The 26,110-nt window shown below is 41.5% G+C and overlaps 1 protein-coding gene across 1 annotated transcript in view; it reads left to right on the top strand.

The window, feature by feature from the left end:
- The first annotated feature begins 418 nt into the window (after positions 1–418).
- The window catches only part of LOC140489100 (cilia- and flagella-associated protein 95-like), a 39,127-nt gene continuing 13,435 nt past the window's right edge, over positions 419–26,110 (top strand). The window contains exons 1-4 of the mRNA XM_072588340.1: positions 419–1,887; positions 4,983–5,097; positions 7,378–7,496; positions 18,949–19,017. Of these exons, the coding sequence (XP_072444441.1) occupies positions 1,769–1,887; positions 4,983–5,097; positions 7,378–7,496; positions 18,949–19,017 (422 nt within the window). The 5' untranslated portion in view covers positions 419–1,768. The remainder of the gene's footprint in view (positions 1,888–4,982; positions 5,098–7,377; positions 7,497–18,948; positions 19,018–26,110) is intronic.

Below are 26,110 nucleotides of genomic sequence, written 5' to 3'. Positions count from 1 at the left end.
GTGGTGAGTCTAGTTGAGTTTGAATATATTATTGATAGCTGAATATATTAAAAATACACGCATTTTACCATGAGAAGTCAAACTGACACTTTTTAAAAGTAATTACATTGCATACATAAAACACAGTACAGGCTGGAGATGTGTGGCTACCTTCCTATTGCAAATCTTAACTGTTATTTCTCTATCACAAATTAAATAAAACCTTTATTTAAAATCGAACATTTTAATTTGTAAATTGCAACCAACTTTTGCAAACTCGCCAACTTTGGGGAAATAGTTCAGCAGCGTAGGGATTCCGTTTAAGGCCACTCAGTGTTCACCGCCCCAAGCGTCCATGGCAACGGCGTTAAATGATTGCAATGTGCGCAGGGCTTTGCTATTTTAACGCCGGACAACGTTTGTTTCAGTCACTTTTGTTGCTTGGGATAAACCTCAGAGCCGCCGGCTTCGAAGCCCAGTGCAAAGTCGGCGCTACTTTAGAAGGCGAGCAGACTCCTCACTTAGCCCTGGGCAAAGTGTCTCTTTAAAGAGCTACAGAGAGGAAGAAAGACAGGGAGAGAGAGGTGTAACTATAATAACAACAACAGACAACTGTGGGCTAGGAGGGAACTGAGAGATAGGCAGAGGAGGTGAGTGACAGCTAGGATTGTATTGATAGGGAGAGCACTCTGTGGCAGGGAAGAAACAGAGGGAGAGATAGAAGAGAAATAGGAGAGAGGTAGCAGGTGACTGAAGGGGAGACAGGAAAGTAATAAGAGAGAGCGAAGTAGTGGGAACTAAAATAAGAAAAGTAGAGGGAACTGAGAGGTGATAGAAGGGAATTGAAAAAGATAAAGAGAGACAGGCAAAATCTAAAAAGACAACTGCGTGGTGGGATGATGAGAGAGGGAGATAGGAGAGAATTGAGAAACAGATAGAAATAAGAGCCCTATTCAGAAGGAAGTGAGATAGCAACAGAGACAATTGGTAAGAGAGAGACAGTGCTAATAGAATAAACTGATAGAAGGAGGAATATAGATGACCATTGTAGAAAACCATAACTGGCAGAGGATACATAAAGGAGGTAATGATAAGCCAATAGTTAGAGCAAAGGATATGTAGAGGTACTCTTTAAGAAGGAGACAAAAGAGTGTGTGAAGGCCTCTATCAGAGGGAGTGTGTGAAGGCCTCTATCAGAGGGAGATTGGAAGGGGTAGAGGAATTGAATTGAGGAAGATATTTAAAACAAGGTAGCCAGCACAAATAGAATTAAAAGAAAGTAAAGGCAGGAAACATGAAAAATGATGCTTAGAAAATGAGAGATATCAAGTGAATGAAAGCAACAGACAGAGAGAAGACAAAGTATAACGGCAGATAAGGCAGTAAAGGCAACAAATTTTATTAACAGCCAGAGTTGCAAATATACCAAACAGAGGAAGGGAGGGAAAGATAGTTGACAAATGAGACAAATGCATCAAATATAAGTAAGAGAATTAAGTGAGGCAGAAACCTGAGAGAGAAAGATAAGAAATAACAAGAGATTGGAGAGACTGTGACAATTATTGAGAGACAGCACTAAGCTGAGAGAAAAAGACAGGAGAGATCAAAGAAACTAAGAGAGTATTGAGAAAGGGTACTTTCTGAGAAAGTGCCAAGGAATTATTGGCTAGAGGAGCAAGCCATAACAAGAGTGTGGTGAGACAGAGAGGTGCAGGGAAATAACGAGGCTAAAGCAGTGGATAGAGTTTGGGTGAGCACACAAGCCAACCAAGGTTAGTGGGGCAGCACGATGTGGGCAAACTGGAACATCCGTCAGAACTTTCAACTGGATAATCCAGATCGAAAAGGTTCTCTTACTCTCCGCTCGAATTATAAGAAATACAGCAGGCCCGTGTTAGTCTGCAACTGGTAAGAGGTCAATTTGGAAGTTTTATTAAACTTTGAATAGCTTCTTCAATATAAAGGCAGTAGGAACCACAATAGCACTTTTGTTTTGGTACATTACCATTGAGTATTCTGGGATGTTGCAGCTCTATTTCCTCTGTTAATGCTGAAAATGATCCTAATGGCAAAGAGGGTAGTTCAGCCAGCTTTATAAATCAAGTCGACACAAAGTTTGGAGAAGACAGAGAGGGTGGGGTGGCAGAGAACAGGTTGTGTGTGCTGTCAGCATTGCTTGTACATTATGACAGTTTGTTTATTGGGCCACAATTTGCTGTGAATGTTGCATTGGGGCTATGGCATTGCTGTCATTTATGTGGGAGTGCCAGAGGACTGTAGAGGAGGTGTAGCCACACAGTTTGCCCTAATATTCTCTTAGCTTTACAAAGCAACATTCACTTGTCTTTGTTGCATAGCTAAGTCATTAGGAAGTAACTGTATTCTCAGTGTAGAAGCAATGGGAGCAGGCTTGAAGGGCTAAATGGTTTACTCGTGTTTCTTATCTTCTAAAGTAAAAGCAAGTCAATCAAACGGGGAAGACTGATATAATAAAACAAAGAACTACAGATACTGGAGATCTGAAACAAACAGAAACAGAATTTGCTGGCAAAACTATGTTTGGCAGCATTTGTGGAGTGAAAACAGAGTTAAGGTTTCAAATCTAGTGGCCCCTCTTCAGAACTGATTTAATTTGTTATTTCAGTGCTCCCTCAGTGCTGCACTGATAGTGCCATCCTCGACTTGAGGTTCACTAGACTGATCCAAAGTATGGAGGGACCATCTAATGAGGAGAATTTAAGTAGATTGGGCCTGAACTCATTGGAGTATAAAATAACAAGAGGTGACCTTATTGAAGTATACAAGATTCTTTGGGAATTGACAGGGTAGATGAGGAAAGGTTGTTTCTCCTGGGAGAATCTAGGACTGGCGGGCAAGATTCAAGAATAAGGGGTCACACATTAGGACAAAGGTGAGGAGGAATTTCTTCTCTTAAGTTGTAGTGAATTGTGGAATTCTTCATCACAAAGGGCTGGTGTGGCTGAGTCGTTAAATGTATTATTTAAGGCTGAGACAGATATTTTTAATCAGTGAAGGGATCAAGAATTATGGGGAAAAGGCAGGAAAGTGGAATTGAGGATTATCAGATCAGCCTGAATGGCAGAACAGACTCAATGGGCCAAATGGCCTCCTTCTGCTCCTATATCTTGTATCTTTTGGTCTTGTGTCTTCATGACTCTGGAGTGAAACTCAAATCCACAGCATTTTGACTTAGTGGTGGTCTTGCTACAGAAACAGGAGAGGTCTGACCCCTTGAGATTCTCTGTGCTTTTCTTCTGTATGACACTAACAGTGCAACCACAATCTCTGTACCAGCTGAGGTAGTTCTTGGGACTTGCTAACTCAACTTGTCCTGCAATGGTGTCTTGGCTAAAGCCATGAATAAGCATTCCTTGAACACTGAGGAAACTACGTGGAGTCTTCTTCAGTGTTGATGCCATCTTTCTGACCCAGGTTAACCATTTGCTTTAGTGCTGTCCCAGTTGCTCTTTTGGATCAGTAGTGTTTATCGTCTAGAGCTGTATTTCTGCTCACTCCAACTACTGCTGCCCCTGTCCACTGCTTGCATGCGTGCTTTTCACATGACGTAAATCTAACCACTCTGATTAGGTATCTTACAAATTAAACTGTATTTTAAATATACATCATGAGTCACAGGGAAGCATGAGGGCAAAGAAAAAGGCCATTTGGCCCATTTTGCCAATGCTAAATGTAAAACAGATCCAACTACCCCTACTTCCTCAACAACAGTATTTTCCTGTCGAATATTTGTGTATTTGTCCAAATTCCTTTTGAAAGATATTATTGAATCTGCTTCCAATGCCCTTTACGCAACGAGTTTGAGATCACAAAATGTTACTGACTTTCTTGTCAATCACCTTAAATCTGAATCTTTAGATTACTGACCCTCCAATCACCAGAAAGTTTTTCCTTACTTAGTCCAACAAAGTCCTTCAGGATTTTGCCCATTTCTATTAAATCTCCCCTTAGCCCTCTTTGTCCTAAGGAGAATGCTTTGACATCTCCACATAATTGAAATCCCTCATATCCGAGATACTATTCGAGAAAATTTCCTTTGCACCCTCACCAAGGCAGTAACATTCACTCCAAATGAGGATAGGCTGGGATTGTCTTCCTTAGAGACCTGATAGAAATGTAGAAGATTGAGGGACATGGACAGAATGGATAGGAAGGCATCTTTTCCATTGTTCAAGGAGTCACTAAACAGGGGGCAGAGAGTTAAGGTAAGAGGTAAGAGTTGAGAATACAATTTTTTCACGCCATGGGTAAGAGGAATCTGGAATTCTCTGCCTGAAAAGGTGGTGGCAGTCCGAAACACTAATAACATTTTAGTTGTACTTAGATATTCAGTTGTTTTGCCAGAGTTTCCAGAGCGATGAGCCAAAAGCTGGAAGTTGGAATCAATATAGTCAGATCTCTGTTGACTGGCATAGACGTGAAGGGGTGAATGACCTCCTTTAGTGCTGTAAATGTCGATGAGTTTGGAGCCCAAGTTTTCTTTGATGGCACCTTCTAAACCTATGACCTCTGTCACCTAGAAGAACAAGGCCAACAGACGCATGGGAAGACCACCCTCAACATATCTCACTCCATCCTGACTTGGAAATACATCACTGTTTCTTCACTGTTTGCTGGGTCAAAAAATGAGGGCTCCCTTCCTGGTAGTATTGTGGATATACCACATGGACTGCATTGGTTTATGATGGCAACACACCAGCACTTTCTCCAGGGCAGTTAGGGATAGGCAATAAATACTAGCCTGGTCAACAATGCCCACATCCCTTCAATTAATAATTTAAAAAATGGACTCAAGAGTTTTCATGCTGTATGACTATGAATCATTTTATCTCTCCACCCCCGTGGCTCCCAGCCTCATTCCTAATGAAGGGCTTTTGCCTGATTTTCCTGCTCTTCTGATGCTGCCTGACCTGCTGTGCTTTTCCAATCTTGAGTCAAGAGTTTTCATATCTTTCCATTTGCAGGTATCAGCACAGAGAAGCAGAACCTAAAGATTATGATATGGATGCTATCCCAGAGGGATATTGGAAAAACTTACACCGCTCAACGTACAAACGGTTTATAAGTGTTCCCCCAGGAGTAAGTGACATTTGAATCATTAAATGAGTATATTGTTTCAACTTTGTAATTTTTGATCGATTTTTATCTTTAGGTTGATGAGCTAAGATCCACTATTTGACTCCTGATCATACAACATGGAAACAAACCCTTTGGTCCAACCAGCCACGCACAACCATGTTCCCCAAACTAAACCAGTCCCACTTTCCTGAGCTTGGTCCGTCTCCCTCCAAACCTTCAAATGTATCCAAATGTCTTTTAAATGTTGTAACTGTACCTGCATCCGTCACTTTCTCTGGCAGATCATTCCAGACACCAATGACTCTCTGTCTAAACAAAAGATTGGCCCTCATGTCCTTTTTAAATCTTTCACCTCACTTTAAAAATATGCCCCCTAACTTTGAACTCCTCCAGTCTTGAGGGGGGTGGGAGTGGATCCTGGTCATTCACCTTATCTGTGCCCCTCATGATTTTCTAAATCTCAAATAGGTCACCCCTCAACCTCCTGTGCTCCAGTGAAAAAAATCCTAATCTTTCCAGTCTATTTTTATAAATCAAACCCTACAATCCCAGCAACAACTTGGTCAATCTTTTCTGAAACCTCTCCAGTTTAATAATATCTTTCTTATAACAGGGCGACCAGACTGGACACAGTACTCCAGAAAAAACTTCACCAATGTCCCATACAACTTCAACATCACATCCCAACTCCTGTACTCAAAGGTGTCAAAATAGATTTTGGCAAAGCTTGTTGTATTGATGGATTGTATACACATCCAAGCGAATTGATGATGGGAGCAGGATCTTTCTGGGTACAAACTGGTCCATTCACCATGATAAAACAAGATTTCCCCATTTTTAGGAATAACCTTCAAAGATGCAATATGATTTGTATTAATATACCATGTGAATCATTAGAGAATAAACTGTGACCTTGGAGATAATTTGACTTGGAGTTAATTTTCCCTCCAGACTTGGTGGGTAGACTTTCTCACTCTGCGGCCTCAGGAGGAGATTATAATTCATTCAAAACTTTTCCGCCTCCATAAAAGTAAACTTGAGCCCAGAATATTGTGAGTTCGAGTCCCAGTCTCAAAAAGGTTGAGCATATAAACCAACTGGCATTCCTAGTGTAGATTTGAGGAATGCTGCACTGTTGGTGGTATTAATGTTCGCAGAAGATGTTAAACAAGGGCTATCTGTCTACATATAGGTCTGAAAGAAATACTAGGGAGTGCCATAAGCATCACCCATGAGGGTGATCTGGTCCTCCACAAAGTCTCTGTGACAATAACCGAGGAATTCCATTGAGGAGATGGTCTTTGCAGTACTGAAGACTGGAGGTGAACATCAGGACCATGCAGAAATCCTGACATAGCTAACTCTGCAGATATTGTCCAGGAAATTGAAATTTCCTTAGGGCAATTACCTGACCTGTGAAACAATGCTCCTTCTAAAATATTTTTCCTCAGTGTGCCGATCTCCGTATTTGGCAGCAAATTCCAAAACTAGAAGTCAACGCGCCAGCACACCGACCAGCATGCAGCCACACAGCTTAGAAAGAATGCTCATCTAGAACCTTCTAAATTCTGAATTATAGTGTGGGTCTTCACAGGCTTTTGACACACTGAAGCTGAATATTTATCAGGAAAAGATAGAGGACTGAAAACCTTCTGTAAGTCCTGGAATAAAAATGAAACTGACCCCAAACCACCTTCTTCAGGCTCATGCCCGAAACGTCGATTCTTCTGCTCCTTGGATGCTGCTTGACCTGCTGCGCTTTTCCAGCAACACATTTTCAGCTCTGATCTCCAGCATCTGCAGTCCTCACTTTCTTCTCGTATTCATAATTTCTCAAGATTAAGCAACTTTTGCTGTGAGCATCAATTCACATTAATCCCATTATATTATTTTCAATTTCCCACTCTTTGTTGAGTTGAACTGAAAGGATCCTTGGGTATTAATTCAGAAAGCATTTCTTTGCACAAAGGCTCATGGAAATCTGGTACTGTCCTATCCTGGAAAACTTTTGAGGCTATGGGCCAATTGAAAATTTTGTGGTTAACAAGACTCTTGCTGATTATAGGTATTAATGGTTGCAGTACCAATGTTAATATACAGATCAGCCATGTTCCAACAGAATGACAGTATAGGCTCACAAGTCTGTGGGACATCCCAGTGTTCCTGTATTCCTTTCTGTTGGTCAATGTTGAGATTTAACGGAGATTTTGTGGGACTTCTAGTTTCTTCAGTCTGAGAAGCAGTACATGAAATTAAAATCTGACTTTTATTTTGTTGCAGGACTGGAGCACCACGTCAGAGGCATTCATGTCTCAAATTAGTTTTAAGGACGATTATCGACTCAGGGAAAAAATGCCATTAATGGATCAGAAAACAGCGGTAAAAGAACTTCGTAAGAGGTAAGTCATTGAGAGAATGCTGCAGTTGATTAATGTAACCTTAAAGGTTTTTGCAAACTCTTCAAGTGTAATCATCTGTATTGATAAATTATACTTATGACGAGGCCCAATTTATTTTCTTTATTTTACATGTGCTAAAATTTTGATGTGCCTGGCTGTCAACTTTTGTTTAATAATCATTTTTCTGAAGTAACTTGGCATGTTTCACTGCAAGAAAGGCTTTATGAAATGTAAATTGTTATCCATGCAAGTACAACAATATCTTTCATAGTAGTTGTGTCAGTAGGTGGCGATATAGTTATAGATTTCAATTTCTGGTTCTATCTGTTCTAGCGTTACAGATAAAATGAAGCTAAGTCAGTCCTTAGAGTCAAGATCTCTGCTATACCATTGTGTGAGACCTGATCTGTACCATTTTGGAGTGGCCTTCCAACGATATGCTGATCTGATGTTCTCCTTCTGCAGTCATTATTCCAACTGTTACAAACTGTGTCACACCCATTGACCTAACTGAACCAATCTGTTGTATGATTTCTCTGAACCTTGGGCGGATATCTCTCCAACAGCATTCTGTACCTACTTTCTTTTAGCCATACAGTTGTGTTGGTTAGCTCAGTTGGCTGGACAGTTGATTTTCAATGCAGAGTGATGCCAGCAGTGTGGGTTCAGTTCCCTGACGTCACTCTGAAAGCTGTATGTAAGGAGCAAGAGGGTAACTAGAGAAAGGGTTGGCCCACTCAGGGACAAAGGAGGGAAGTTATGCGTGGAGTCAGTGAAAATGAGTGGGATTCTTAATGAGCACTTTGCATCACTATTCACCAAGGAGAGGGACATGCCGGATGTTGAGGTTGGGCACAGATGTTTGATCACTCTAGGTCAAGTTGGCATAAGGAGGGAGGAAGTGTTGGGTATTCTAAAGTGTTGGGTGGACAAGTTCCCAGGTCCGGATGGGATCTATCCTCAGTTACTAAAGGAAGTTAGAGAGGAAATAGCTGGGGCCTTAACAGATATCTTTGCAGCGTCCTTGAACATGGGTGAGGTCCCGGAGGACTGGAGACTTGCTAGTATTGTCCCCTTGTTTAAGAAGGATATCAGGGATAATCCAGGTAATTATAGACCAGTGAGCCTGATGTCAATGGTAGGGAAGCTGCTGGAGAAGATACTGAAGGACAGGATCTATTTACATTTGGAGGGAAATGGGCTTATTAGTGATAGGCAATATGGTTTTGTGCAGGGAAGGTCATATCTTACCAACTTAGTAGACTTCTTTGTGGAAGTGACAAAGTTGATTAATGAATGAAGGGCTGTAGATGTCACGTTTGATAAGGTTGCCCATGGTGGGCTGATGGCGAAGGTGAAGTTGCATGGGGTCCAGTGTATACTAGCTAGATGGATATAGAACTGGCTGGGCAGCAGGAAGCAAAAAGTAGTGGTGGAAGGGAGTTTCTCAAAATGGAGAACTGTGACCAGTGGTGTTCCACAGGGATCTGTGTTGGGACCACTGTTGTTTGTGATATGCGTAAATGATTTGGAGGAAGGTGTAGGTTACCTCATGAACAAGTTTGCAGATGACACTAAGATTGCTGGAGTAGTAGATAGTGAAGGGGACTGTCAGAGAATGCAGTAGAATATAGATGGATTGGAGAGTTGGATGGAGAAATGGCAGATGAAGTTCAACTTGGGCAAGTATGAGATAATGCATTTTGGAAGATCCAATTCAAGAGCAAACAATACAGTAAATGGAAGAGCCCTGGGGAAAATTTATGTACAGAGAGATCTAGGTGTTCAGGTCCGTTGCTTACCTTGAAGGTAGCAATGCAGGTTGATAGTGGTCAAGAAGGCATAAGGCATACTTTCCTTCATTGGCCAGGGTATTGCGTACACGAATTGACAGGTCATGTTATGTTTGTATAGGACTTTGGTCTGGCTGCATTTGGAATACTGCATACAATTCTGTTTGTCATACTACTAAAAGGATGTGGATGCTTTGGAGAGGGGCAGGGGGGTTTACCAGGATGCTGCCTGGTGTGGAGGGCATTAGCTATGAAGAGAGGTTGAGTAGATTAGGATTATTTTCATTAGAAAGATGGAGGTTGAAGGGGGACCTGATTTGAGGTCTACAGAATCATGAGAGGTATAGACAGGGTGGATAGTAAGAAGCGTTTTCCCAAAATGGCGGATTCAATTACTCGGGGTCATGAGATAAAGGTGAGAGGGGATACGTTTAAGGGAGATATGCATGGAAGGTTCTTTACACAGAGGGTGGTGGGTGCCTGGAACGCATTGCCAGCGGAGGAGGTAGAGGCAGGCAGGGTAGCATAATTTAAAATGTATCTGAACAGATACATGGATGGGTAAGGAGCAGAGGGATATAGATCCTTAGAAAATAGACGACAGGTTTTGATAGAGGATCTGAATTGGTGCAGGCTTGGAGGTCTGAAGGGCCTGTTCCTGTGCTGTAATGTTGTTTGTTCTTTGTTCTCTCTTCCCAACTTTCCAACCTAGTCTCTTGTCTGAGGTGTGGTGACCCTCAGGTTAAATCTCTCTCTGAGACAACAGGGCTCTGGTCCCCTCGGACAATGGCGACTTTAACTTTTACACCTGTGTGTAAAATAATTCAGTTTATTGTTGTGAAAATGCTGTTTTCCACACTGGACATGCCTTCATTCCTTTTGCTTGATGTCCTCTGCAGTATTTTCATTCTGCCTTTTATTCATGATTATTCTGCCCTTTGGACCCGGAATGTCAACCAAAATAATGAAAGGCCTAGTATGTTCTGCCATGAATGTGCTGGAGCTTCAGATTTACAACCTTGGCAATTCTACAACTATTAATCACTCTTCTGAGAGTATGCTTCTCCTCTGTCAATGGATGTGCTCTCACTGAAGGATCCCTTAGGCCAAATACAATCCAATCTCCTATTTGCACAGGGTTCTATGAGCTGAGCTAAATAATTCACATATTCACAGATGGCTTACTACACAGTAAGAGGCCCCTCAGCCCACTGTGCCTATATCTGCATTGTGCTCTTCAAATGCTTTTAGTGGCACTTTCACAGCTCTGAACGTTGCTTTGTCTTTTTGTCAGTAACTGCGTTTCTATACAACATCTCAACACTCAATCTCAGCTCCAGTTTAACGCAATGTTATGAGCTTATAGGGTAACAGTCTGGTCTCCACTGCCTTTTTTGTAAAGATGAATCCCTCCACCACCAACCCCCCCACCCCACCCAAAATCAGTACTTCATGTTAGAAGTAACATGCCAACAGCAAACTAGGAATGATATTGGAACAGTATTGCATTTCTATCTCAAACACACTCCTAGCTATTCTGACTCCCTTTCTTGTTTCCTCACTGTGAGCATTCAGGAGAAGGAAGCAATGAGCAGGAGAGACAGTGAGCAGGAGAGGAAGCAAGTGGGAAGATGTCAGCCAGTAGCAGTTTTGGCCAGCAGCAGTGTCATTTAATAGGAGAGAGTTGGAAATGGAACAAGAGGAAGTTTGGGAGAGGGAGAGGTGGCAAATGGGAAGGTCAGCAAGTGGGAGAGTGTTAGGAAAGGCATGGGAGAGAATGAATACCAAAGGCTGGCAAATTGGAGGGTCAGCCAGTGGGAAGGCTTTGAGCAGGAAAGAGAGTTGTGGAGGGAGAGAATCAATAGGTGAGAGTTGGAAGCAGGTGAGAGTTGCAGAGGGAGAACATGTTGGGAAGGAAGCAGGAAAGTCGTCTAGCAGTAGAAGAAGGAGAGGATGAAAAGTGAGCAGGAGAAGAAAATGGCCAGTAACACAGCAGGCCAGCGAGTGGAAAGCTGATGAGCAGGATGATCAATGAACAGGAGAGAACCAAGATGGAGCAGGAGACAGTCAGCAAATGAGAGAGAGTTAGTGGGCAGAAGAGTCCATTAATGGGACAATCAGTGAGCAAGAGGCTAGGTAATGGAAAAGTGTTAGGAAGGGAGGGGGGCGAGTTTGTTCGACAGAGGGGCTGACTTACGGGAGAGGGGGAAAGTATTAAGTCAGTAAAAAGAGTTGGCATATTTCTTTTATTTTATTAAAATATTCTTAATTATTAGAAGTAATTTACAAATGAGTTTCACATGCGTAGTATTTCACGTTAAGACTTTAATGTTTCAGCGTTTTTCTGACAAGAAAGGTTCAATGAAAGCCAACTGCAGCTTTTATACTGATTGTAAAAGAAAAGCCCTATTCGCTTAAAATTGAACTTCTCAAGAACGCATCTGCAAAGTTAACTGAGAAATTATGGTACTCAATCAGTTTGAAGTGATTGTAGCAGCTATGTTTCTAAATCTTAATTTTTTTTCCACTTATCAAAGAAACTAAGTTTGCAAAGTGAAACCATTCCAGTGCAAATGCTCCTTGCCCCCAGGCATGGGTCACTTGAAAACCCTCTCCCTTCTCTTTTTCAACAGGCTGACTTCTATACTCCAACTTATGTCGATCTTGGCCTAGGCAACTCCACTCTGACACACACATTCATGGCAAGATGAAATTTTTCCTACCCATTTTTAGCCTTAAATTGAAAGTTATTTGGTGACTGTTTGAACCACAGTTGTCGCCAGTGTCGCTTTTGCCCTGGCTGCAACACCCAGCAATGGCATCAATTAACCAACAATGATATATCCACCATATAAAAGGGCAAGACCAACAGATACTTGGGAATCACGCATTCTGTAGATTATCCTAAAGCTTTGCACCATCCTGACTTGGAACAATATTACCATTCCTTCACTGTCACTGGTCAAAACCTGGGAAAGCCCCTTACTGATCATAGGTGTACCCATACCACATAGACTGCTATGATTGAAAAATGCAGGTCACTACCATCTTTTCAATTATGATGATCCTAGCTGATGTCATTACTGGCCAAGGAAGATGCCAGATTGAAATCTGGCTTGAGAGGTAGTATTTCATTTTTATTTTTGATTCAGTGAGGTAGTTTCTTGTTGCAAATTTGGCTTTATCAATTCGAAGAAGATTACTAATCAAAATAACGTAGGAAAAAAAGCAATATATATGAGATCTTGAAATGCACAATAAAAATGTAATCCCATCAGTTCCAACAAATCCCATTACAGTACTCAAACATCATAGAGAATGACCTTTTCTATCCCACATAGGATATGATTTAGCTGTGACTTCAATTCCTTGTCAGGAGAAACTGATAGCTTCTTTCTTAGTATGTTACGTAACTGAGTGTAAGCTTTCTCTGCTCTAATCGCAATTTCAGTGTTCTAACTAAACACTTCTGGTCTGGAAAGGTCATATATTTTCAACTTCTCCCTTTCTCAGAAGCGACTGCCTTGCAAATTTAACATCACCTAAATCAAAATTGCACAAACAAAATAGGTTTTAAGAATCAAGCAATGGGTGTTTGCCCTGATCAAAAGAAAGCAAAACCTGACATTCTGAGATTGAATGTAATGCCCAACAATTTACTTTGGGAAAAGTTTACAAGTGAACAATGTAAGAAAAACCCATTACTCTCCAAGATGTTTTTAAAAGAAGTCACCATGGCTACAGAAATACTGACAAGATATTCACTAAATCCTTTTGTAAAATCCATATGCCACTAGTTAAAATTTATAACTCTGATCTCAATAATACACGATATTAAAATATATATAAATAACCTATGTCACATCACAATGGCAATTAGGAATAGGCAATAAATGTTGTCCTAGCTCATCACACTCGCATCCCATGATCAAATGTGAATACCTTCAGACTCATTCACATGCATGAGGTAGGATTTCTGTTTTGAGTGCACTTGAAGAGCTAGGCATACCAATTTCTGTTTTTGTAAATACTAAGAAAATAATTCATCTTTTTACAAAAGTACAAAATCACTACAAAACAGTATAGCAACCTTATAATATAATGGCAATAACAGTAAACAAACAAACTACTATACTCCACAAACCACTGAGGAGAGAGAAAAAAAATGACAAAATCTGCAATTCAGTAAATAACTAAAAGAAAAACTAAATTAAACCAAGGTATATTAAATTGCATTCGGTTAAGTTAATGCACTTAGTGCAATTCCCCCATCACCGGGAGCATCAGTAGGTATACCCGTATTTGTTCAGGATTCTTCCTCCCAGGGGTCCCCGGACCGCCAGACACAGCCCTCATGACTACACAAAGGCCCTGACCAACATACCCAACACGTCTGTAGCTATATAGTTCAGAAAGGTCCGCCACATCCTATTAAAACAGTTCTAGTGCACTATACTCATAAGGAAGTCCGGGGGATGTACTTCATAACTAACCTACACCACTCCGAGAGTCCTGGGGGATTCTCTGACACCCAGCTGATTAGAATGTTCTTCCTCGCACAGAATGAAAGAATATTATATAGTTTCTTCCCATGCATGTCCAAAGAAGGGAGATTTGGCAAATCCAAAAGGAGGGACACTGGATCCAACTTAACCTCAATTGTGAAGACCTCTTCCAAAATACTCGCAATGGCACTCCAATACCTGTGAAGCTTATGGCATGACCACATGCAATGAGTAAGAGTGCCAACATCTGTTTTACATTTGGAGCACATTGGGGACGCTCCTGTCTTAATTTTTGCATGCCCCTCTGGTGCCAAATGAGCACTGTGGAGTACCTTCACTTGCAGAGCCTGCTTCCTATTACAAATCAAAATCTTCCATATGTTCTCCCAAATATCCTCCTATGCCTCTGATGAGAGTGCCACCCCCAATTCCCGAGTCTAGATTCCGCATAGTCACTCAATGTTCTTCGAAACATTGCCTCCTAACAAGTGATAGAGGGTGCTGACCAAGAGAGCGCCCGTAGACCGAGCACTCTTCTTTTCATATCTGACCTATAGGGACTAACCATCAATATAGTCTTTTTCTGTATAAAGTCCCTAACCTGAAAGTAATGAAAGAAGTCCCTCCTGGATACCTCATATTCCTGACTCAGCTGCCCGAAAGACATCATGACTTCCCATCAAATAAATCTCCCAAATAGGAGACTCCTCTAGACTGCCAGAGCTTAAAGCCAGAGTCCATTGACACTGGCCAGAATCCTAATATTCCTACTATGGGAATGAAAGGGGAAGTTTTTTTTAAGTTGCCTTAATCTTGTCACATCATTCTCCGTGCTTTAACTGTGTTAAGGGCAATTGAATTTCTGCAATGGTCCATAACAGTCCTCATCTTGGAACAAAGAGAACAAAGAAAATTTACAGCCCAGGAACAGGCCCTTTGGCCCTCCAAGCATGAGCTGATCCAAATCCACTGTCTAAACCTGTCACCCAATTCCTAAGCATCTGTATCCCTCTGCTCCCCACCTACTCACGCATCTGTCCAGACGCATCTTAAATGAATCTTGTCCATAAACAGCCAATGAAGGGGCATTTTGCCTGGGAAGTCTCGATGTCCAATCAGATTGACCGCGGGTCCTAGTAAGCCCAGTCAGCCACATAGGATAGTAAGGAACTCAATTGATATTTCTTAAAATCCGGGAAACCAAACCTCCCATCCTCTGTGGAAGCTGCAATTTGGCCAGCTTAATAAGAGGCCGCCTATGATGCCAGATGAAAGATCCAAGCCAATTGTAAAGCCTCCGTAGTGCTTTCTGGATTAGTGGTGCTGGAAGAGCACAGCAGTTCAGGCAGCATCCGAGGACCAGTAGAATCGACATTTCGGGCAAAAGCCCTTCATCAGGAATAAAGGCAGAGAGCCTGAAGGGTGGAGAGATAAGCTAGAGGAGGGTGGGGGTGGGGAGAAAGTAGCATAGAGTACAATAGGTGAGTGGGGGAGGGGATGAAGGTGATAGGTCAGGGAGGAGGATGGAGTGGATAAGTGGAAAAGAAGATCGGCAGGTAGGACAAGTCATGGGGACAGTGCTGAGCTGGAAGTTTGGAACTAGGGTGAGGTGGGGGAAGGGGAAATGAGGAAACTGTTGAAGTCCACATTGATGCCCTGGGGTTGAAGTGTTCCGAGGTGGAAGATGAGGTGTTCTTCCTCTAGGCATCTGGTAGTCAGGGAGTGTAGGTGAAGGTGGCCCAGGACCTCCATGTCCTCAGCAGAATGGGAGGGGGAGTTGAAATGTTGGGTCACAGGGCGGTGTGGTTGATTGGTGCGGGTGTCCCGCAGATGTTCCCTAAAGCGCTCTAATAGGAGGCGTCCAGTCTCCCCTCCGTAGTGCTTGCCTAGGCAGCATCAAAGGCAGCATTCGCATGAGATATAATGAACAAGGAAGAACATTCATTTTGACCAGAGGTATTCTACTCAACCAGGATATCGGAGGATCCTCCCAGTGCTGAAGGTCCTGTCTTATCTTATCTAGCAACTGCATAAATTTAGCTTTATATAATTGACTAAAGGCCGGGATGATATAAATGCCTAAATACAGGAAACCTCACTGTGACCACCCCAAGATTGGACGTTCTAGTAAGGTACCTCCACAGGCATGGCCTCCGACTTCATAAAATTTTATACCCCAAAAATGAATCAAGTAAATGAATCACTTGTGTTAAATGGGGCACAGATGAAATTGGATAAGTTAAAAAGAGAAGAACGTCATCCGTGTAAAGGCTGATCATATGCCTGCCTGATCCTACTTCCAGGGCAATTATGTTGGGATCCCTCCAGATGGCCTCTACCAGTGGTTCAATCACCAATGTAAATAATAATGGCAAGAGAGGGCACCCTTGTCAGCTGCCTCGCCGATACTCAAATTGTCTGACCTTATACCAATAATGAGAACCGCTGCTTTTGGGTCACTATATAACACTGCCACCCACCTGGCAAAAACCCCTCCAAGACCAAAAAAGGTCCAGGCCATAAAAGAGGTATGGCAACTCCCCCCAGTCAAATACTTTCTCTGCATCCAGAGAGACTACCAAGCCCGGAATTGACCATGTTTTATAGTCTCATATTATTAGTAGAGCTACGATCTGTCTGGTCCTCCTTTACAATGAAGGGCAAAACTGTCTCTAACCTCAATGCCAGCATTTTTGACAGAATTTAAAAATCCGCATTTAGTAACGGTATGGGCCTGTACAAAGTGCAATCCTGTAGCACTTTCCCTCTCTTGAGAATAAGAGAAATATTTGCTTCTCTCAGAGAGGATGGGAGGCAGTCCTGACTGTACCAGTAGTTGTACATATCCAACAGTGCCCCCCCCCCCCTCAGCGTATCTGTAGACTCCTTGTAAATCTCACTTTGAAATCTTTCTGGGCTGGGCACTTTGCCACTCTGGAGCTGTCTATCCACCTCCTGTATTTCTTGGATTGTCAGGCATTCAGAAAAGACGCCTGCTCTGAAGTTAACTCCTGGAAGGCCCTAGGGTCTTAAGAAAGGACTCCATCTTCACCAATCTGTCCTCACAGTCCTCCGACCGGTACAGCTAAAAGTAGAATTTATGAAATGCTGCATTATCCTTATGGCATCGCTAGTAAGACATACCAATTTTTAAAGTGAAGTTATGGTTTAAGTTTCAGCGCAAACTCATTTTCATTACCATGCAGATAAAATCTTCCATGAACCAGTGATATTGGGCTGCAGTGAGAGACCACAATTTTTAACTTTGCTTTGTAGAATATTCTTTTGATAAATTAAAAAGTAATAATCTGGTGTAATTTGATCAATGTGTTTATTACTAAAATGAGCATCTTAAATTAATGTTTCCTGATTAAAAATCAGTGAACATAACGTGAAAACAAAACATTTAATGGCTTAACTGGTAAGTCAGTTTCTTTGGTAAAACAATTTTATTTTAATATTTAAAAGCTTTTAAAATGAGCCAACTTGTGCTTGTGCATTGAAAACTACCAGCTCATTGTGAAAAGTTTTCTCAATGATTCGCAATTACAGAAAACTCACCATCCTTATTATTTTAATCTGGGGATCTGGCCATTTTTGTGGAGAGGGACACCATCCAGTCCTGGTTTTTAAACCTGGGGAAGAGGCCACAAAAACTTGATTTACACTGGTCATAATTAACACTGAAATTCCTTGCTTTTTTTGTGTTGTTTTGGTTGCTCTTGGACAAATTGCACTAGTAAAGCCAATACAAAATAGCAGAAGCTGCTGGTGGGAATGACTACTCCCACTATAATTTATAAGGTGCTCATAAACTGAGCAATGTTTTCTTGGATGAACTGGCTGGATTTATTGTCTGGATCCCTGGTTACATTAGCACTGTGAATATTGCTGGAGTTGTGTAATTGAGTCATTTGATTATTCTGCCAGAATAAAATAGCTTGTAGGAATGTTTACATCAACGTGGTGGATAATTTGGCTGGAAGAATTTTGAATTAAAAATAAACATGTTAGAAAGTTCATCATAATTATCCCATTTGGACAACTTCCCTCCATTTCATCCAGCTTTCCTATAACCATCAAAAGTACATATGATTATAGAGACTCTTCAGAACTTGAGTAACAATATTGACGTGGAGAAGTATCTGTATATAGCATCTTGAATACAATTAAATGGCCCTCATAATATCAGACATTATTTTAATCCAAGTATTATATGGAGTTATTATGACATGCAGCAAATGCTTGGTCAAACAGGTTGGTTTTAAAGAGTATGTTGAAGAAGGTTGTTGGATTGGAGGCGATTTCAAAGATGGGGAAGGGATGGGGGCTTGCAAAAGATTTTTGAGAATGAAAGTTGACGAATTGTCACACAATTGAGTTTCAGCATCCATTGTATGTAAGTATTGTATTGGTTCATAATACTGGTCTGCTGATTGCAGAACAACCCAAACGATACTCAGCAGCTTGGTTTCAGATGTCGCCATTTAATTATCAGAGGAGAATGCATTCTCAAGTAATATGAGGCACAAGAAGTGAGCCATGAAGCAGTGACTCTGAAGAGCCTGTAAGTATTTAACTAGTGATGGTGGTTGCTGGGAATGTGTATTATTATATAAGTGAGCATGTATTCACTTGTTGAAAGATGGGAAAAGTTCTGTCTGAGCTTTGTGAGAAAACTCTGACATTCCACTTCTCATAGCCACTACATCTTCCCACAATCACACAAAAGTAAATGTGTGATGGAATTAAGAAGAAAAGACACCTTTGTCCTGGACACCTGGAATGAACAGGCTTTGAAACAATCCAATGTCTTTCTTTACAAAACTTGCAAAGCTATGTAAATAACTGAGAATTTAATGGACTCCTATAAGTTCTGATCTATAGACTTCAATACAAATTATAGAGAGCAGTAAATGTTTCATTATTATTCTGCAAATTATAGAGATCTGCATTTTGCAACTTAATATAATTATTTGCAAACTGAAAGTTCTTTATGCATTTTTTAAATGTTATGCTTCATTTTTATTAGAATGATAATCTATAACAATGTTATGAATTATGATAACTTATTTTTATATTGTCATCACTATATTAATGATTTATCAATAAACGATAACTAGCTGAACTTTGAGTTTCCTGTTCAATTTGCAGAACAATCGGCGGCCTCAATACAAAGGCAAATGCAGCTCTGCCAAGGCATCCTCCAGAGCATTCAAAACTGTAAGTTGTTTTTTGCATTTTACATAAAATTAAAATTAAGAAGGACTAGCATTTTGAAATAAAGTAAACATTTGGCTACATATTGAGGTAGTATATGCATTTCAATATTATTCTTAAATTAACCCTGTGCCTAATTAAAATTTTCCTTTTCATTCTGCAGATTGCAGTTTGCACCATTGTATAATGGGTTGGTATTTATGGGCCTATTGGAATATTTAGTAGGTTTGTACATTTTTAATAAACTCACTTGCCATGACTACTCATTATATTAAAACTTGTCATTATGTCCTACCTTGAAGCTTAAATCAGTGCAGCACCCGCCCCATATCCCTCTAAACTCTTCCTATTCATATAACTATCCAGATGCCTTTTAAATGCTGTAACTATACCAGGCACCACCACTTCGTCTGGCAGCTCATTCCATACACACATCACCCTTTGCGTGAAAAGGTTGCCCCTTAGGTCCCTTTTTAAATCTTTCCCCTCTCATCCTAAATCTATGCTCTCTAGTTCTGGACTCCCCCAACTCAGGGAAAAGATCTTGTCTGTTTATTCTATCCATGCCCCTCATGATTTTATAAACCTCAGCCTCCATCGCTCCAGAAAAAACAGCCCCAGCCTATTCAGCTTCTCCCTATAGCTCATATCCTCCAATCCTGGCAACATCTTTGTAAATCATTTCTGAATTCTTTCAAGTTTCGCAATATCCTTCCAATAGAAAGGAGACCAGAATTGCATGCAAAATTCCAAAAGTGGCCTAACCAATGTCCTATACAGCCACAACATGACCTCCCAACTCCTGTACTCAATACTCTGACCAATAAAGGAAACCATACCAAACGCCTTCTTCACTATCCTATCTACCTGCGAATCCACTTTCAAGGAACAATGAACCTGCACTCACAAAGTCTCTCTAAGACCTTACCATTAAGTGTATAAGTCCTGTTAAGATTTGCTTTCCCAAAATGTAGCACCTCACATTTATCTAAATTAAACTCCATCTGCCACTTCTCAGCCCATTGGCCCATCTGGCCCAGATCCTGTTGTAATCTGAGGTAACCTTCACTGTCTACTACACCTCCAATTTTGGTGTCATCTGCAACTTTACTAACTATACCTCTTCTGCTCACATCCAAATCATTTATATAAATGATGAAAAGTAGTGGACCCAGCACCGATCCTTGTGGCACATCACTGATCACAGTCCTCCAGTCTGAAAAGCAAAACTCCACAACTACCCTCTGTCTTCTACCTTTGAGCCAGTTCTGTGTCCTAATGGCTAGTTCTCCCTGTATTCTGTGAGATCTAACCTTGCTAATCAGTCTCCCATGGGGAACCTTGTTGAACGCCTTACTGAAGTCCATATAGATCACATCTATTGCTCTGCCCTCATCAATCCTCTTTGTTACTTCTTCAAAAAACTCAATTACGTTTGTGAGACATGATTTCCCACACACACAGACATTATTTTAATCCAAGCATTATATGGAGTTAATCCTTAACCAGTCCCTGCCTTTCTGAATACATGTACATCCTATTCCTTAGGATTCCCTCCAACAACTTGCCTACCACCGACGTCAGGCTCACTGGTCCACAGTTCCCTGGCTTGTCTTTGCCACCCTTGTTAAACAGTGACATCATGTTAGCCAACCTCCAGTCTTCTGGCACCTCACCTGTGACTATCAATGATACAAATATCTCAGCAATCACTTCCCTAGTTTCCCACAGAGTTGAAGGCTTTCCATTTTCCAGCTGTCCCTTTACCTGCAAGCATCTGCCCCCAATCAACTTTTGAAAGTCCTTGCCTAATACCATCAAATTAGGCCTTTTTCTCATTTAGAGCTTCAACTTTTCGATCTGATCTATGTTTTTCCATCACTATTTTAAAACTAATAGAATTATGGTCACAGGCCCCAAAGTGCTCCCAAGAGTAAGTCAAGTTTTGCACCTTCCCTAGTAGGTACATCCACATACTGAATCAGAAAATTTTCTTGTACATGCTTAACAAATTCCTCTCCATCTAAACCCTTAACACTATGGCAGTCCCAGTCTATGTTTGGAAAGTTAAAATCCCCTACCATAACCACCCTATTATTCTTACAGATAACTTGAGATCTCCTTATAAATTTGTTTCTTAATTTCCCTCTGACTATTAGGGGGTCTATAATGCAATCTCAATAAGGTGATTATCCCTTTCATATTTCTCAGTTCCACCCAAATAACTTCCCTGGATGTATTTCCAGGAATATCCTCCCTCAGTACAGCTGTAATGCTATCCCTTACCAAAAACGCCGCTCCCCCTCCTCTCTCGCTTCCCTTTCTGTCCTTCCTGTCGCATTTGTATCCTGAACACAGTCCTGTCTATTCCTGAGCCATGTTTCTGTAATCGCTATGATATCCCAGTCCCATGTTCCTAACCATGCCCTGAATTCATCTGCCTTCCCTGTTAGGCCCCTTGCATTGAAATAAATGCAATTTTCTACAGTAGGGTGATGGTGTTGTACTGTGTCTGGAATTGTTGCACTACTCTGACCACTGTCTGATGTAGGGTGGATGTGGCTGTCTCATATTCTGTGAAAATCATACTTAGTCTTAGTTCTTGTCTCAAGTAAGATCAATTCTTCTTATTCCTCCTGAATGTTCTTGAAGGTGTTCTGACAATATAAGATCTTTAGTTGATCTGTTTCTCTGATGACCATAGCATCTGATTTCTTGTCCCTTAACCAGACTATCTGTTCAGGCTTTAAAGTAGACAAAATGTTTCTCTCTTTCTACAATTGTAAAACCTCTGCTGCTTTTTTTGCTGTGGGGTTTTCTGTAGTTGTTTACTTTCTTGTGGCCTCGAGAGGTTTTGTTTGGCCTGAGGTTGTGTTCTAAAACTGGTACATCCATTTTTAACCCCTCTTTATACTAAAAGTTCTGAAGTACTTTCTTCCATGCTATGTCTTAGCAGAATATCATCAACTTTGGATCTACAGAAAATGAAAACAGGCTGAGTTTACAGGACCGTTGGAGTCAGAGCTGTACAGCATGGAAACAAGCCCGACTCATATGTGTCAACCAGGTTTCTGAAATTGAACTAGTCCCATTTGCCTGCATTTGGACCACATCCCTCTCAACCTTTCCTCTCCATGTACCTGTCCAAATGTCTTTTAAATGTAGTAATTGTACCCATCTCTATCACTTCCTCTAGCATCTTGTCCCTCCGGTCCTTTTCAGATCTTTCCCCTTTCACTTTAAGCCTATGCCATATAGTTTTGGACTCCCTTACCTTTGGGAAAAAACCTTGGCTATTCACCTTCTCTATGCCTCTCGTGATTTCAGAAACCTCTATGAGATCACCCCTCAGCCTCCCACGCTCCAGGGGAGAAAAGTCCAAGCCTGTTCAGCCTCTGCTTATAACTGAAACCATTCAGTCTCCGTAATACCCTCATAAATTGTTTTTGCAACTTTTCCAATGTAATAACATCTTTCCTAGGGCAGGAGGACTAGAATTGTATGTAGTACTCCAAATGTGTATACTGCAATACTTTGCATACACAGCTGAAGCCATTCTATAATACTGAAGTAGCTGCTTCAGGAGCTCCTGAGCTCCCAATTTGGTCTTCACTGCATGTCAGATGCATGAGATAATAGCAGGATCTCTATTGCAGTTGCCATCCCTGGGGCCTACCATGCCTGATTGACCTGGATGAGGTCTTGGGTTTTGCTTCTAACCGACAATGTATTCTGATCCTTCACTGTCTTCCAGAATATTGCTGGTTCGTGGCTTCAAAGTTTTCTGAGGGTCTTTTTTTCTGTCCTTTGTGGTTTTGGTGTTTTGTAGCCCCATAATTGAAGTCTTCTGAGGTCTTTTCCCTTGCATTTGTAGTCTTCTCATTTTCCACCTTTTTGGCTCAAACTCTTCAAAGGACTTGGCTTTTGTTCAGTGTGTTCCCTTTTCAGCTCTATCCTTTAGATTCTGTTTTAGCTTCAGATGCTAACTCTGGGGTATTTTTCCCTCACTGTCACCATGCTCTATGATGGGCTTTAAGCCACACTGCTACCTGCACGTTAAGATACAGGCCTGGAGTCCCTCAGCTTGTGGGTGTATGTACTTACACTATCCCTGTGCTTGTTTGGTTCTTATCTCCAAGCAATGTTCTTCAACTTTTTGTGTACAATATCATTCTTTATTTACATTTGTATTAGGGTATCAAATACAGCTCTCTAGCATTGACATGTAGAACTCTCCTGTCCATGTGCTTATTCGAGACTGATGTCTTCTCTGTTACTGATAGCAGAGTTATGTGATCTGGCACAGTGGCTCAGTGGTTAGTACTGCTGACTCACGCTGCCAGGGATCCAGGTTCAATTCCAGCTTCGGGCTGTCTGTGGAGTTTGCACATTCTCCCTGTGTCTGCATGGGTTTCCTTCGGGTGCACCAGTTTCCTCCTACAGTGACCATGCTAAATTGCCCATAGTGTTCAGGGATGTATAAGTTAGGTGCATTAGTCAGGGGTAAATATCGGGTAGGGGAATGGGTTTCGGTGGGTTACTCTTCGGAGGGTCGGTGTGGACTTGTTGGGCCGAAGGGCCTGTTTCCACACTGTAGGGATTCTAATCTACATCATCATGACTTACATGAATCTCATAATGCTTTCATAAAGTTTATTTGTTAAATGGATGGGTGTCTGCAACTGTTAGTGAACCAAAGAATATACTAATCTGGAGCAGGAATAGAACATTCAGACTCATTGAACCTGCTGAGCCATTTAATATGATCATGGCTGACCTGACTGTGGCTTCAACTCCACTTTCCTACTAATTCCCCATACCCATTGACTCCCTTGTTAATCAAGATTTTATCTATCCCTCCCTTAAAAACATATTCAATGATCCTGTCTCCACAGCTGCCTGGAGAAGAGAGTTCCAAAGATTTCAAACCCTCTTGAGTACATCAAAACTCTTCTTATTATACCGGTGACTCCTTATTTTTAAATTGTATCCTATGGTTCTACTCTTGCCCACTTGGAGAAACATCCTTCTAGTATTTACCCTGCCAAGTCCCTCAAGATCTTATGTGTTTCAATAAAATTACCTCCCATTCCTATAAATTCCAGTGGATACAAGACCAATCTTTCCTTATATGATAACCTCAGGAATCAGTGGACTGAACTTCCTTTGAACGTCTTCTGACATTGTTTCTTTAAATAAGGAGGCCAAAACTATACAACTGTAGCAAATTCCTCCTCCTTTCCCACCGCCCCCCCCCCCCCCCCCCCCCCCCCCCCCCCCCGCCAGGGTGGGGGGTGAAATCAGATGATTTACAGTAAAATTACAAATATTCTTGTATCTGTGGTTAGCTTAACATTAGTCATTGCTCATGTAAATTCAAGTGAGGAACAGTTGTCTGTGGTTATATTTTACACCACATTGATGCTGAACTAATGGTTGAATTGGTTTACCTCAGAGTTGACATCTGAGTCTGAGCCATGCATGACAAAAGCTCAATCTCAAGAGAAAAGTATTTTACTATTTTAAGTTTATTGTAAGTATAAATTCCTTATCAGTTAGCTTCGTGATTTGTCTGTAATCTTCCTAAATTAGAGTTGAGATGATTGTTTTGACATTGTGAGCCATATCAGCTGCTTTTCAGCAACTGCTACAGAGGAAAATGGCACCCAGATTCACACCATCATGGAGAAAGCTTTTCCCCCCCCACCCCCCAATTTGCTCCACTCCTCTACCTTTTCCCAAAAGCCTAGCAAATTCTTTCCTCCCCAAGTGTTTATTAAATCCTTTTGAAAGTTAGCATAGAATCAGTTTCCACCACCATATCTTGCTGTGCATTCCAGGTCTCAATAACTCACTGTATGAAATAAAGGCTCTTCACTTTCCCCAACTCTGGTTGTTTTTCTAATTTCATTATATCTGTGATCTCTGGTTACTGACCTTTCTATCAGTGGAAACAGTTTCTCCCAATTTTCTCTGTCAACAGCCCTCAGAAGTTTGAACAAAATGCTTACCCATTCTCACGTTCCTCCTTACCGTACAAGGTCCCAAATTCACCCTGCTGGTGAAGCTGTGCTTTACTTGTACTTCTTTCAAACTAGACTGTTGTATTTGCTGCTCTCAGTGCAGTCACCTTTACATTGGCCAGACCAAATAGATTTTGGGAGACCACTTTGTAGAACATTGCTAGTAGCTTGCCATTTCATTAAATCATCTTGCTCCCATGCTAACATTGCTGTCCTGCGTTGTACCAGACAGGAAGATCTCTGAGAGGCTCAGGGATACGATCGCCAATGTGCAGAACAGGGAGGTGGCCACCTGTCTCATCAACCTGTACCAGGAGAAGGCCTTTGACAGGATATCACACATCTACATGAGAGACATGGTCTCCAAAATGGGCTTTGGGGAGGTTATCTGCAATTGGATCTGACTGCTCTACACCAACGTCATTAGTGCAGTCTCAATCAATGGGTGGGAATCAGAAAGCTTCTTGATTAGATCTGGAGTCAGACAGGGCTTCCCACTCTCTGCTGCCGTGTTTGTATAGAGTCTGTAGAGTCTCCACAGAGCCAAGTTCATCAGGAAGGATGTGAGCCTGAGAGGGGTGACTATTCCAGCAGTAGAAACCTGCAGGTCAAGGCATCCCTGTAGACGGATGATGATGCTGTTTTCTGCTTGGATCCTCTGTCAGTGCACAGACTCATGAGCATTTGTAACCAGTTCAAACTGGCCTCAGGAGCCAAAGTAAATCTAGGCAAAAACGAGGCCATGTTCTTTGGCACCTGGGCCAACAGATCCTTTATCCCCTTCACTGTCAGGACAGATTACCGGAAGGTGCTGGGAATATAGTATAGAGGGGTCAGGGCATGTGCAAAGTCTAGGGAGGAGTGTATCACCAGGGTGAGGTAGAAACTTGGCAGGTGGGAGCATTAGGTGTGAAGTACTGTTGGTGTTTCTGTATGTGGCACAGGTCTAGCACATTCCCTTGAACCTGTGCTTTTGCTGTCACCCAAGTCATTATCCATTTTATCTGGAGGTCAAAGCTGGACAGTGTCCACAGAGACATATACAAAGGTCTGAATAAGGGGGGAACAATGCC

The sequence above is a fragment of the Chiloscyllium punctatum genome, chromosome 2, assembly GCF_047496795.1.
Source record: "Chiloscyllium punctatum isolate Juve2018m chromosome 2, sChiPun1.3, whole genome shotgun sequence".
Classification (NCBI taxonomy): Eukaryota; Metazoa; Chordata; class Chondrichthyes; order Orectolobiformes; family Hemiscylliidae; genus Chiloscyllium; species Chiloscyllium punctatum.
Note: the sequence above shows the minus strand (reverse complement) of the source record. Positions and strands in the feature narration are given on the sequence as shown.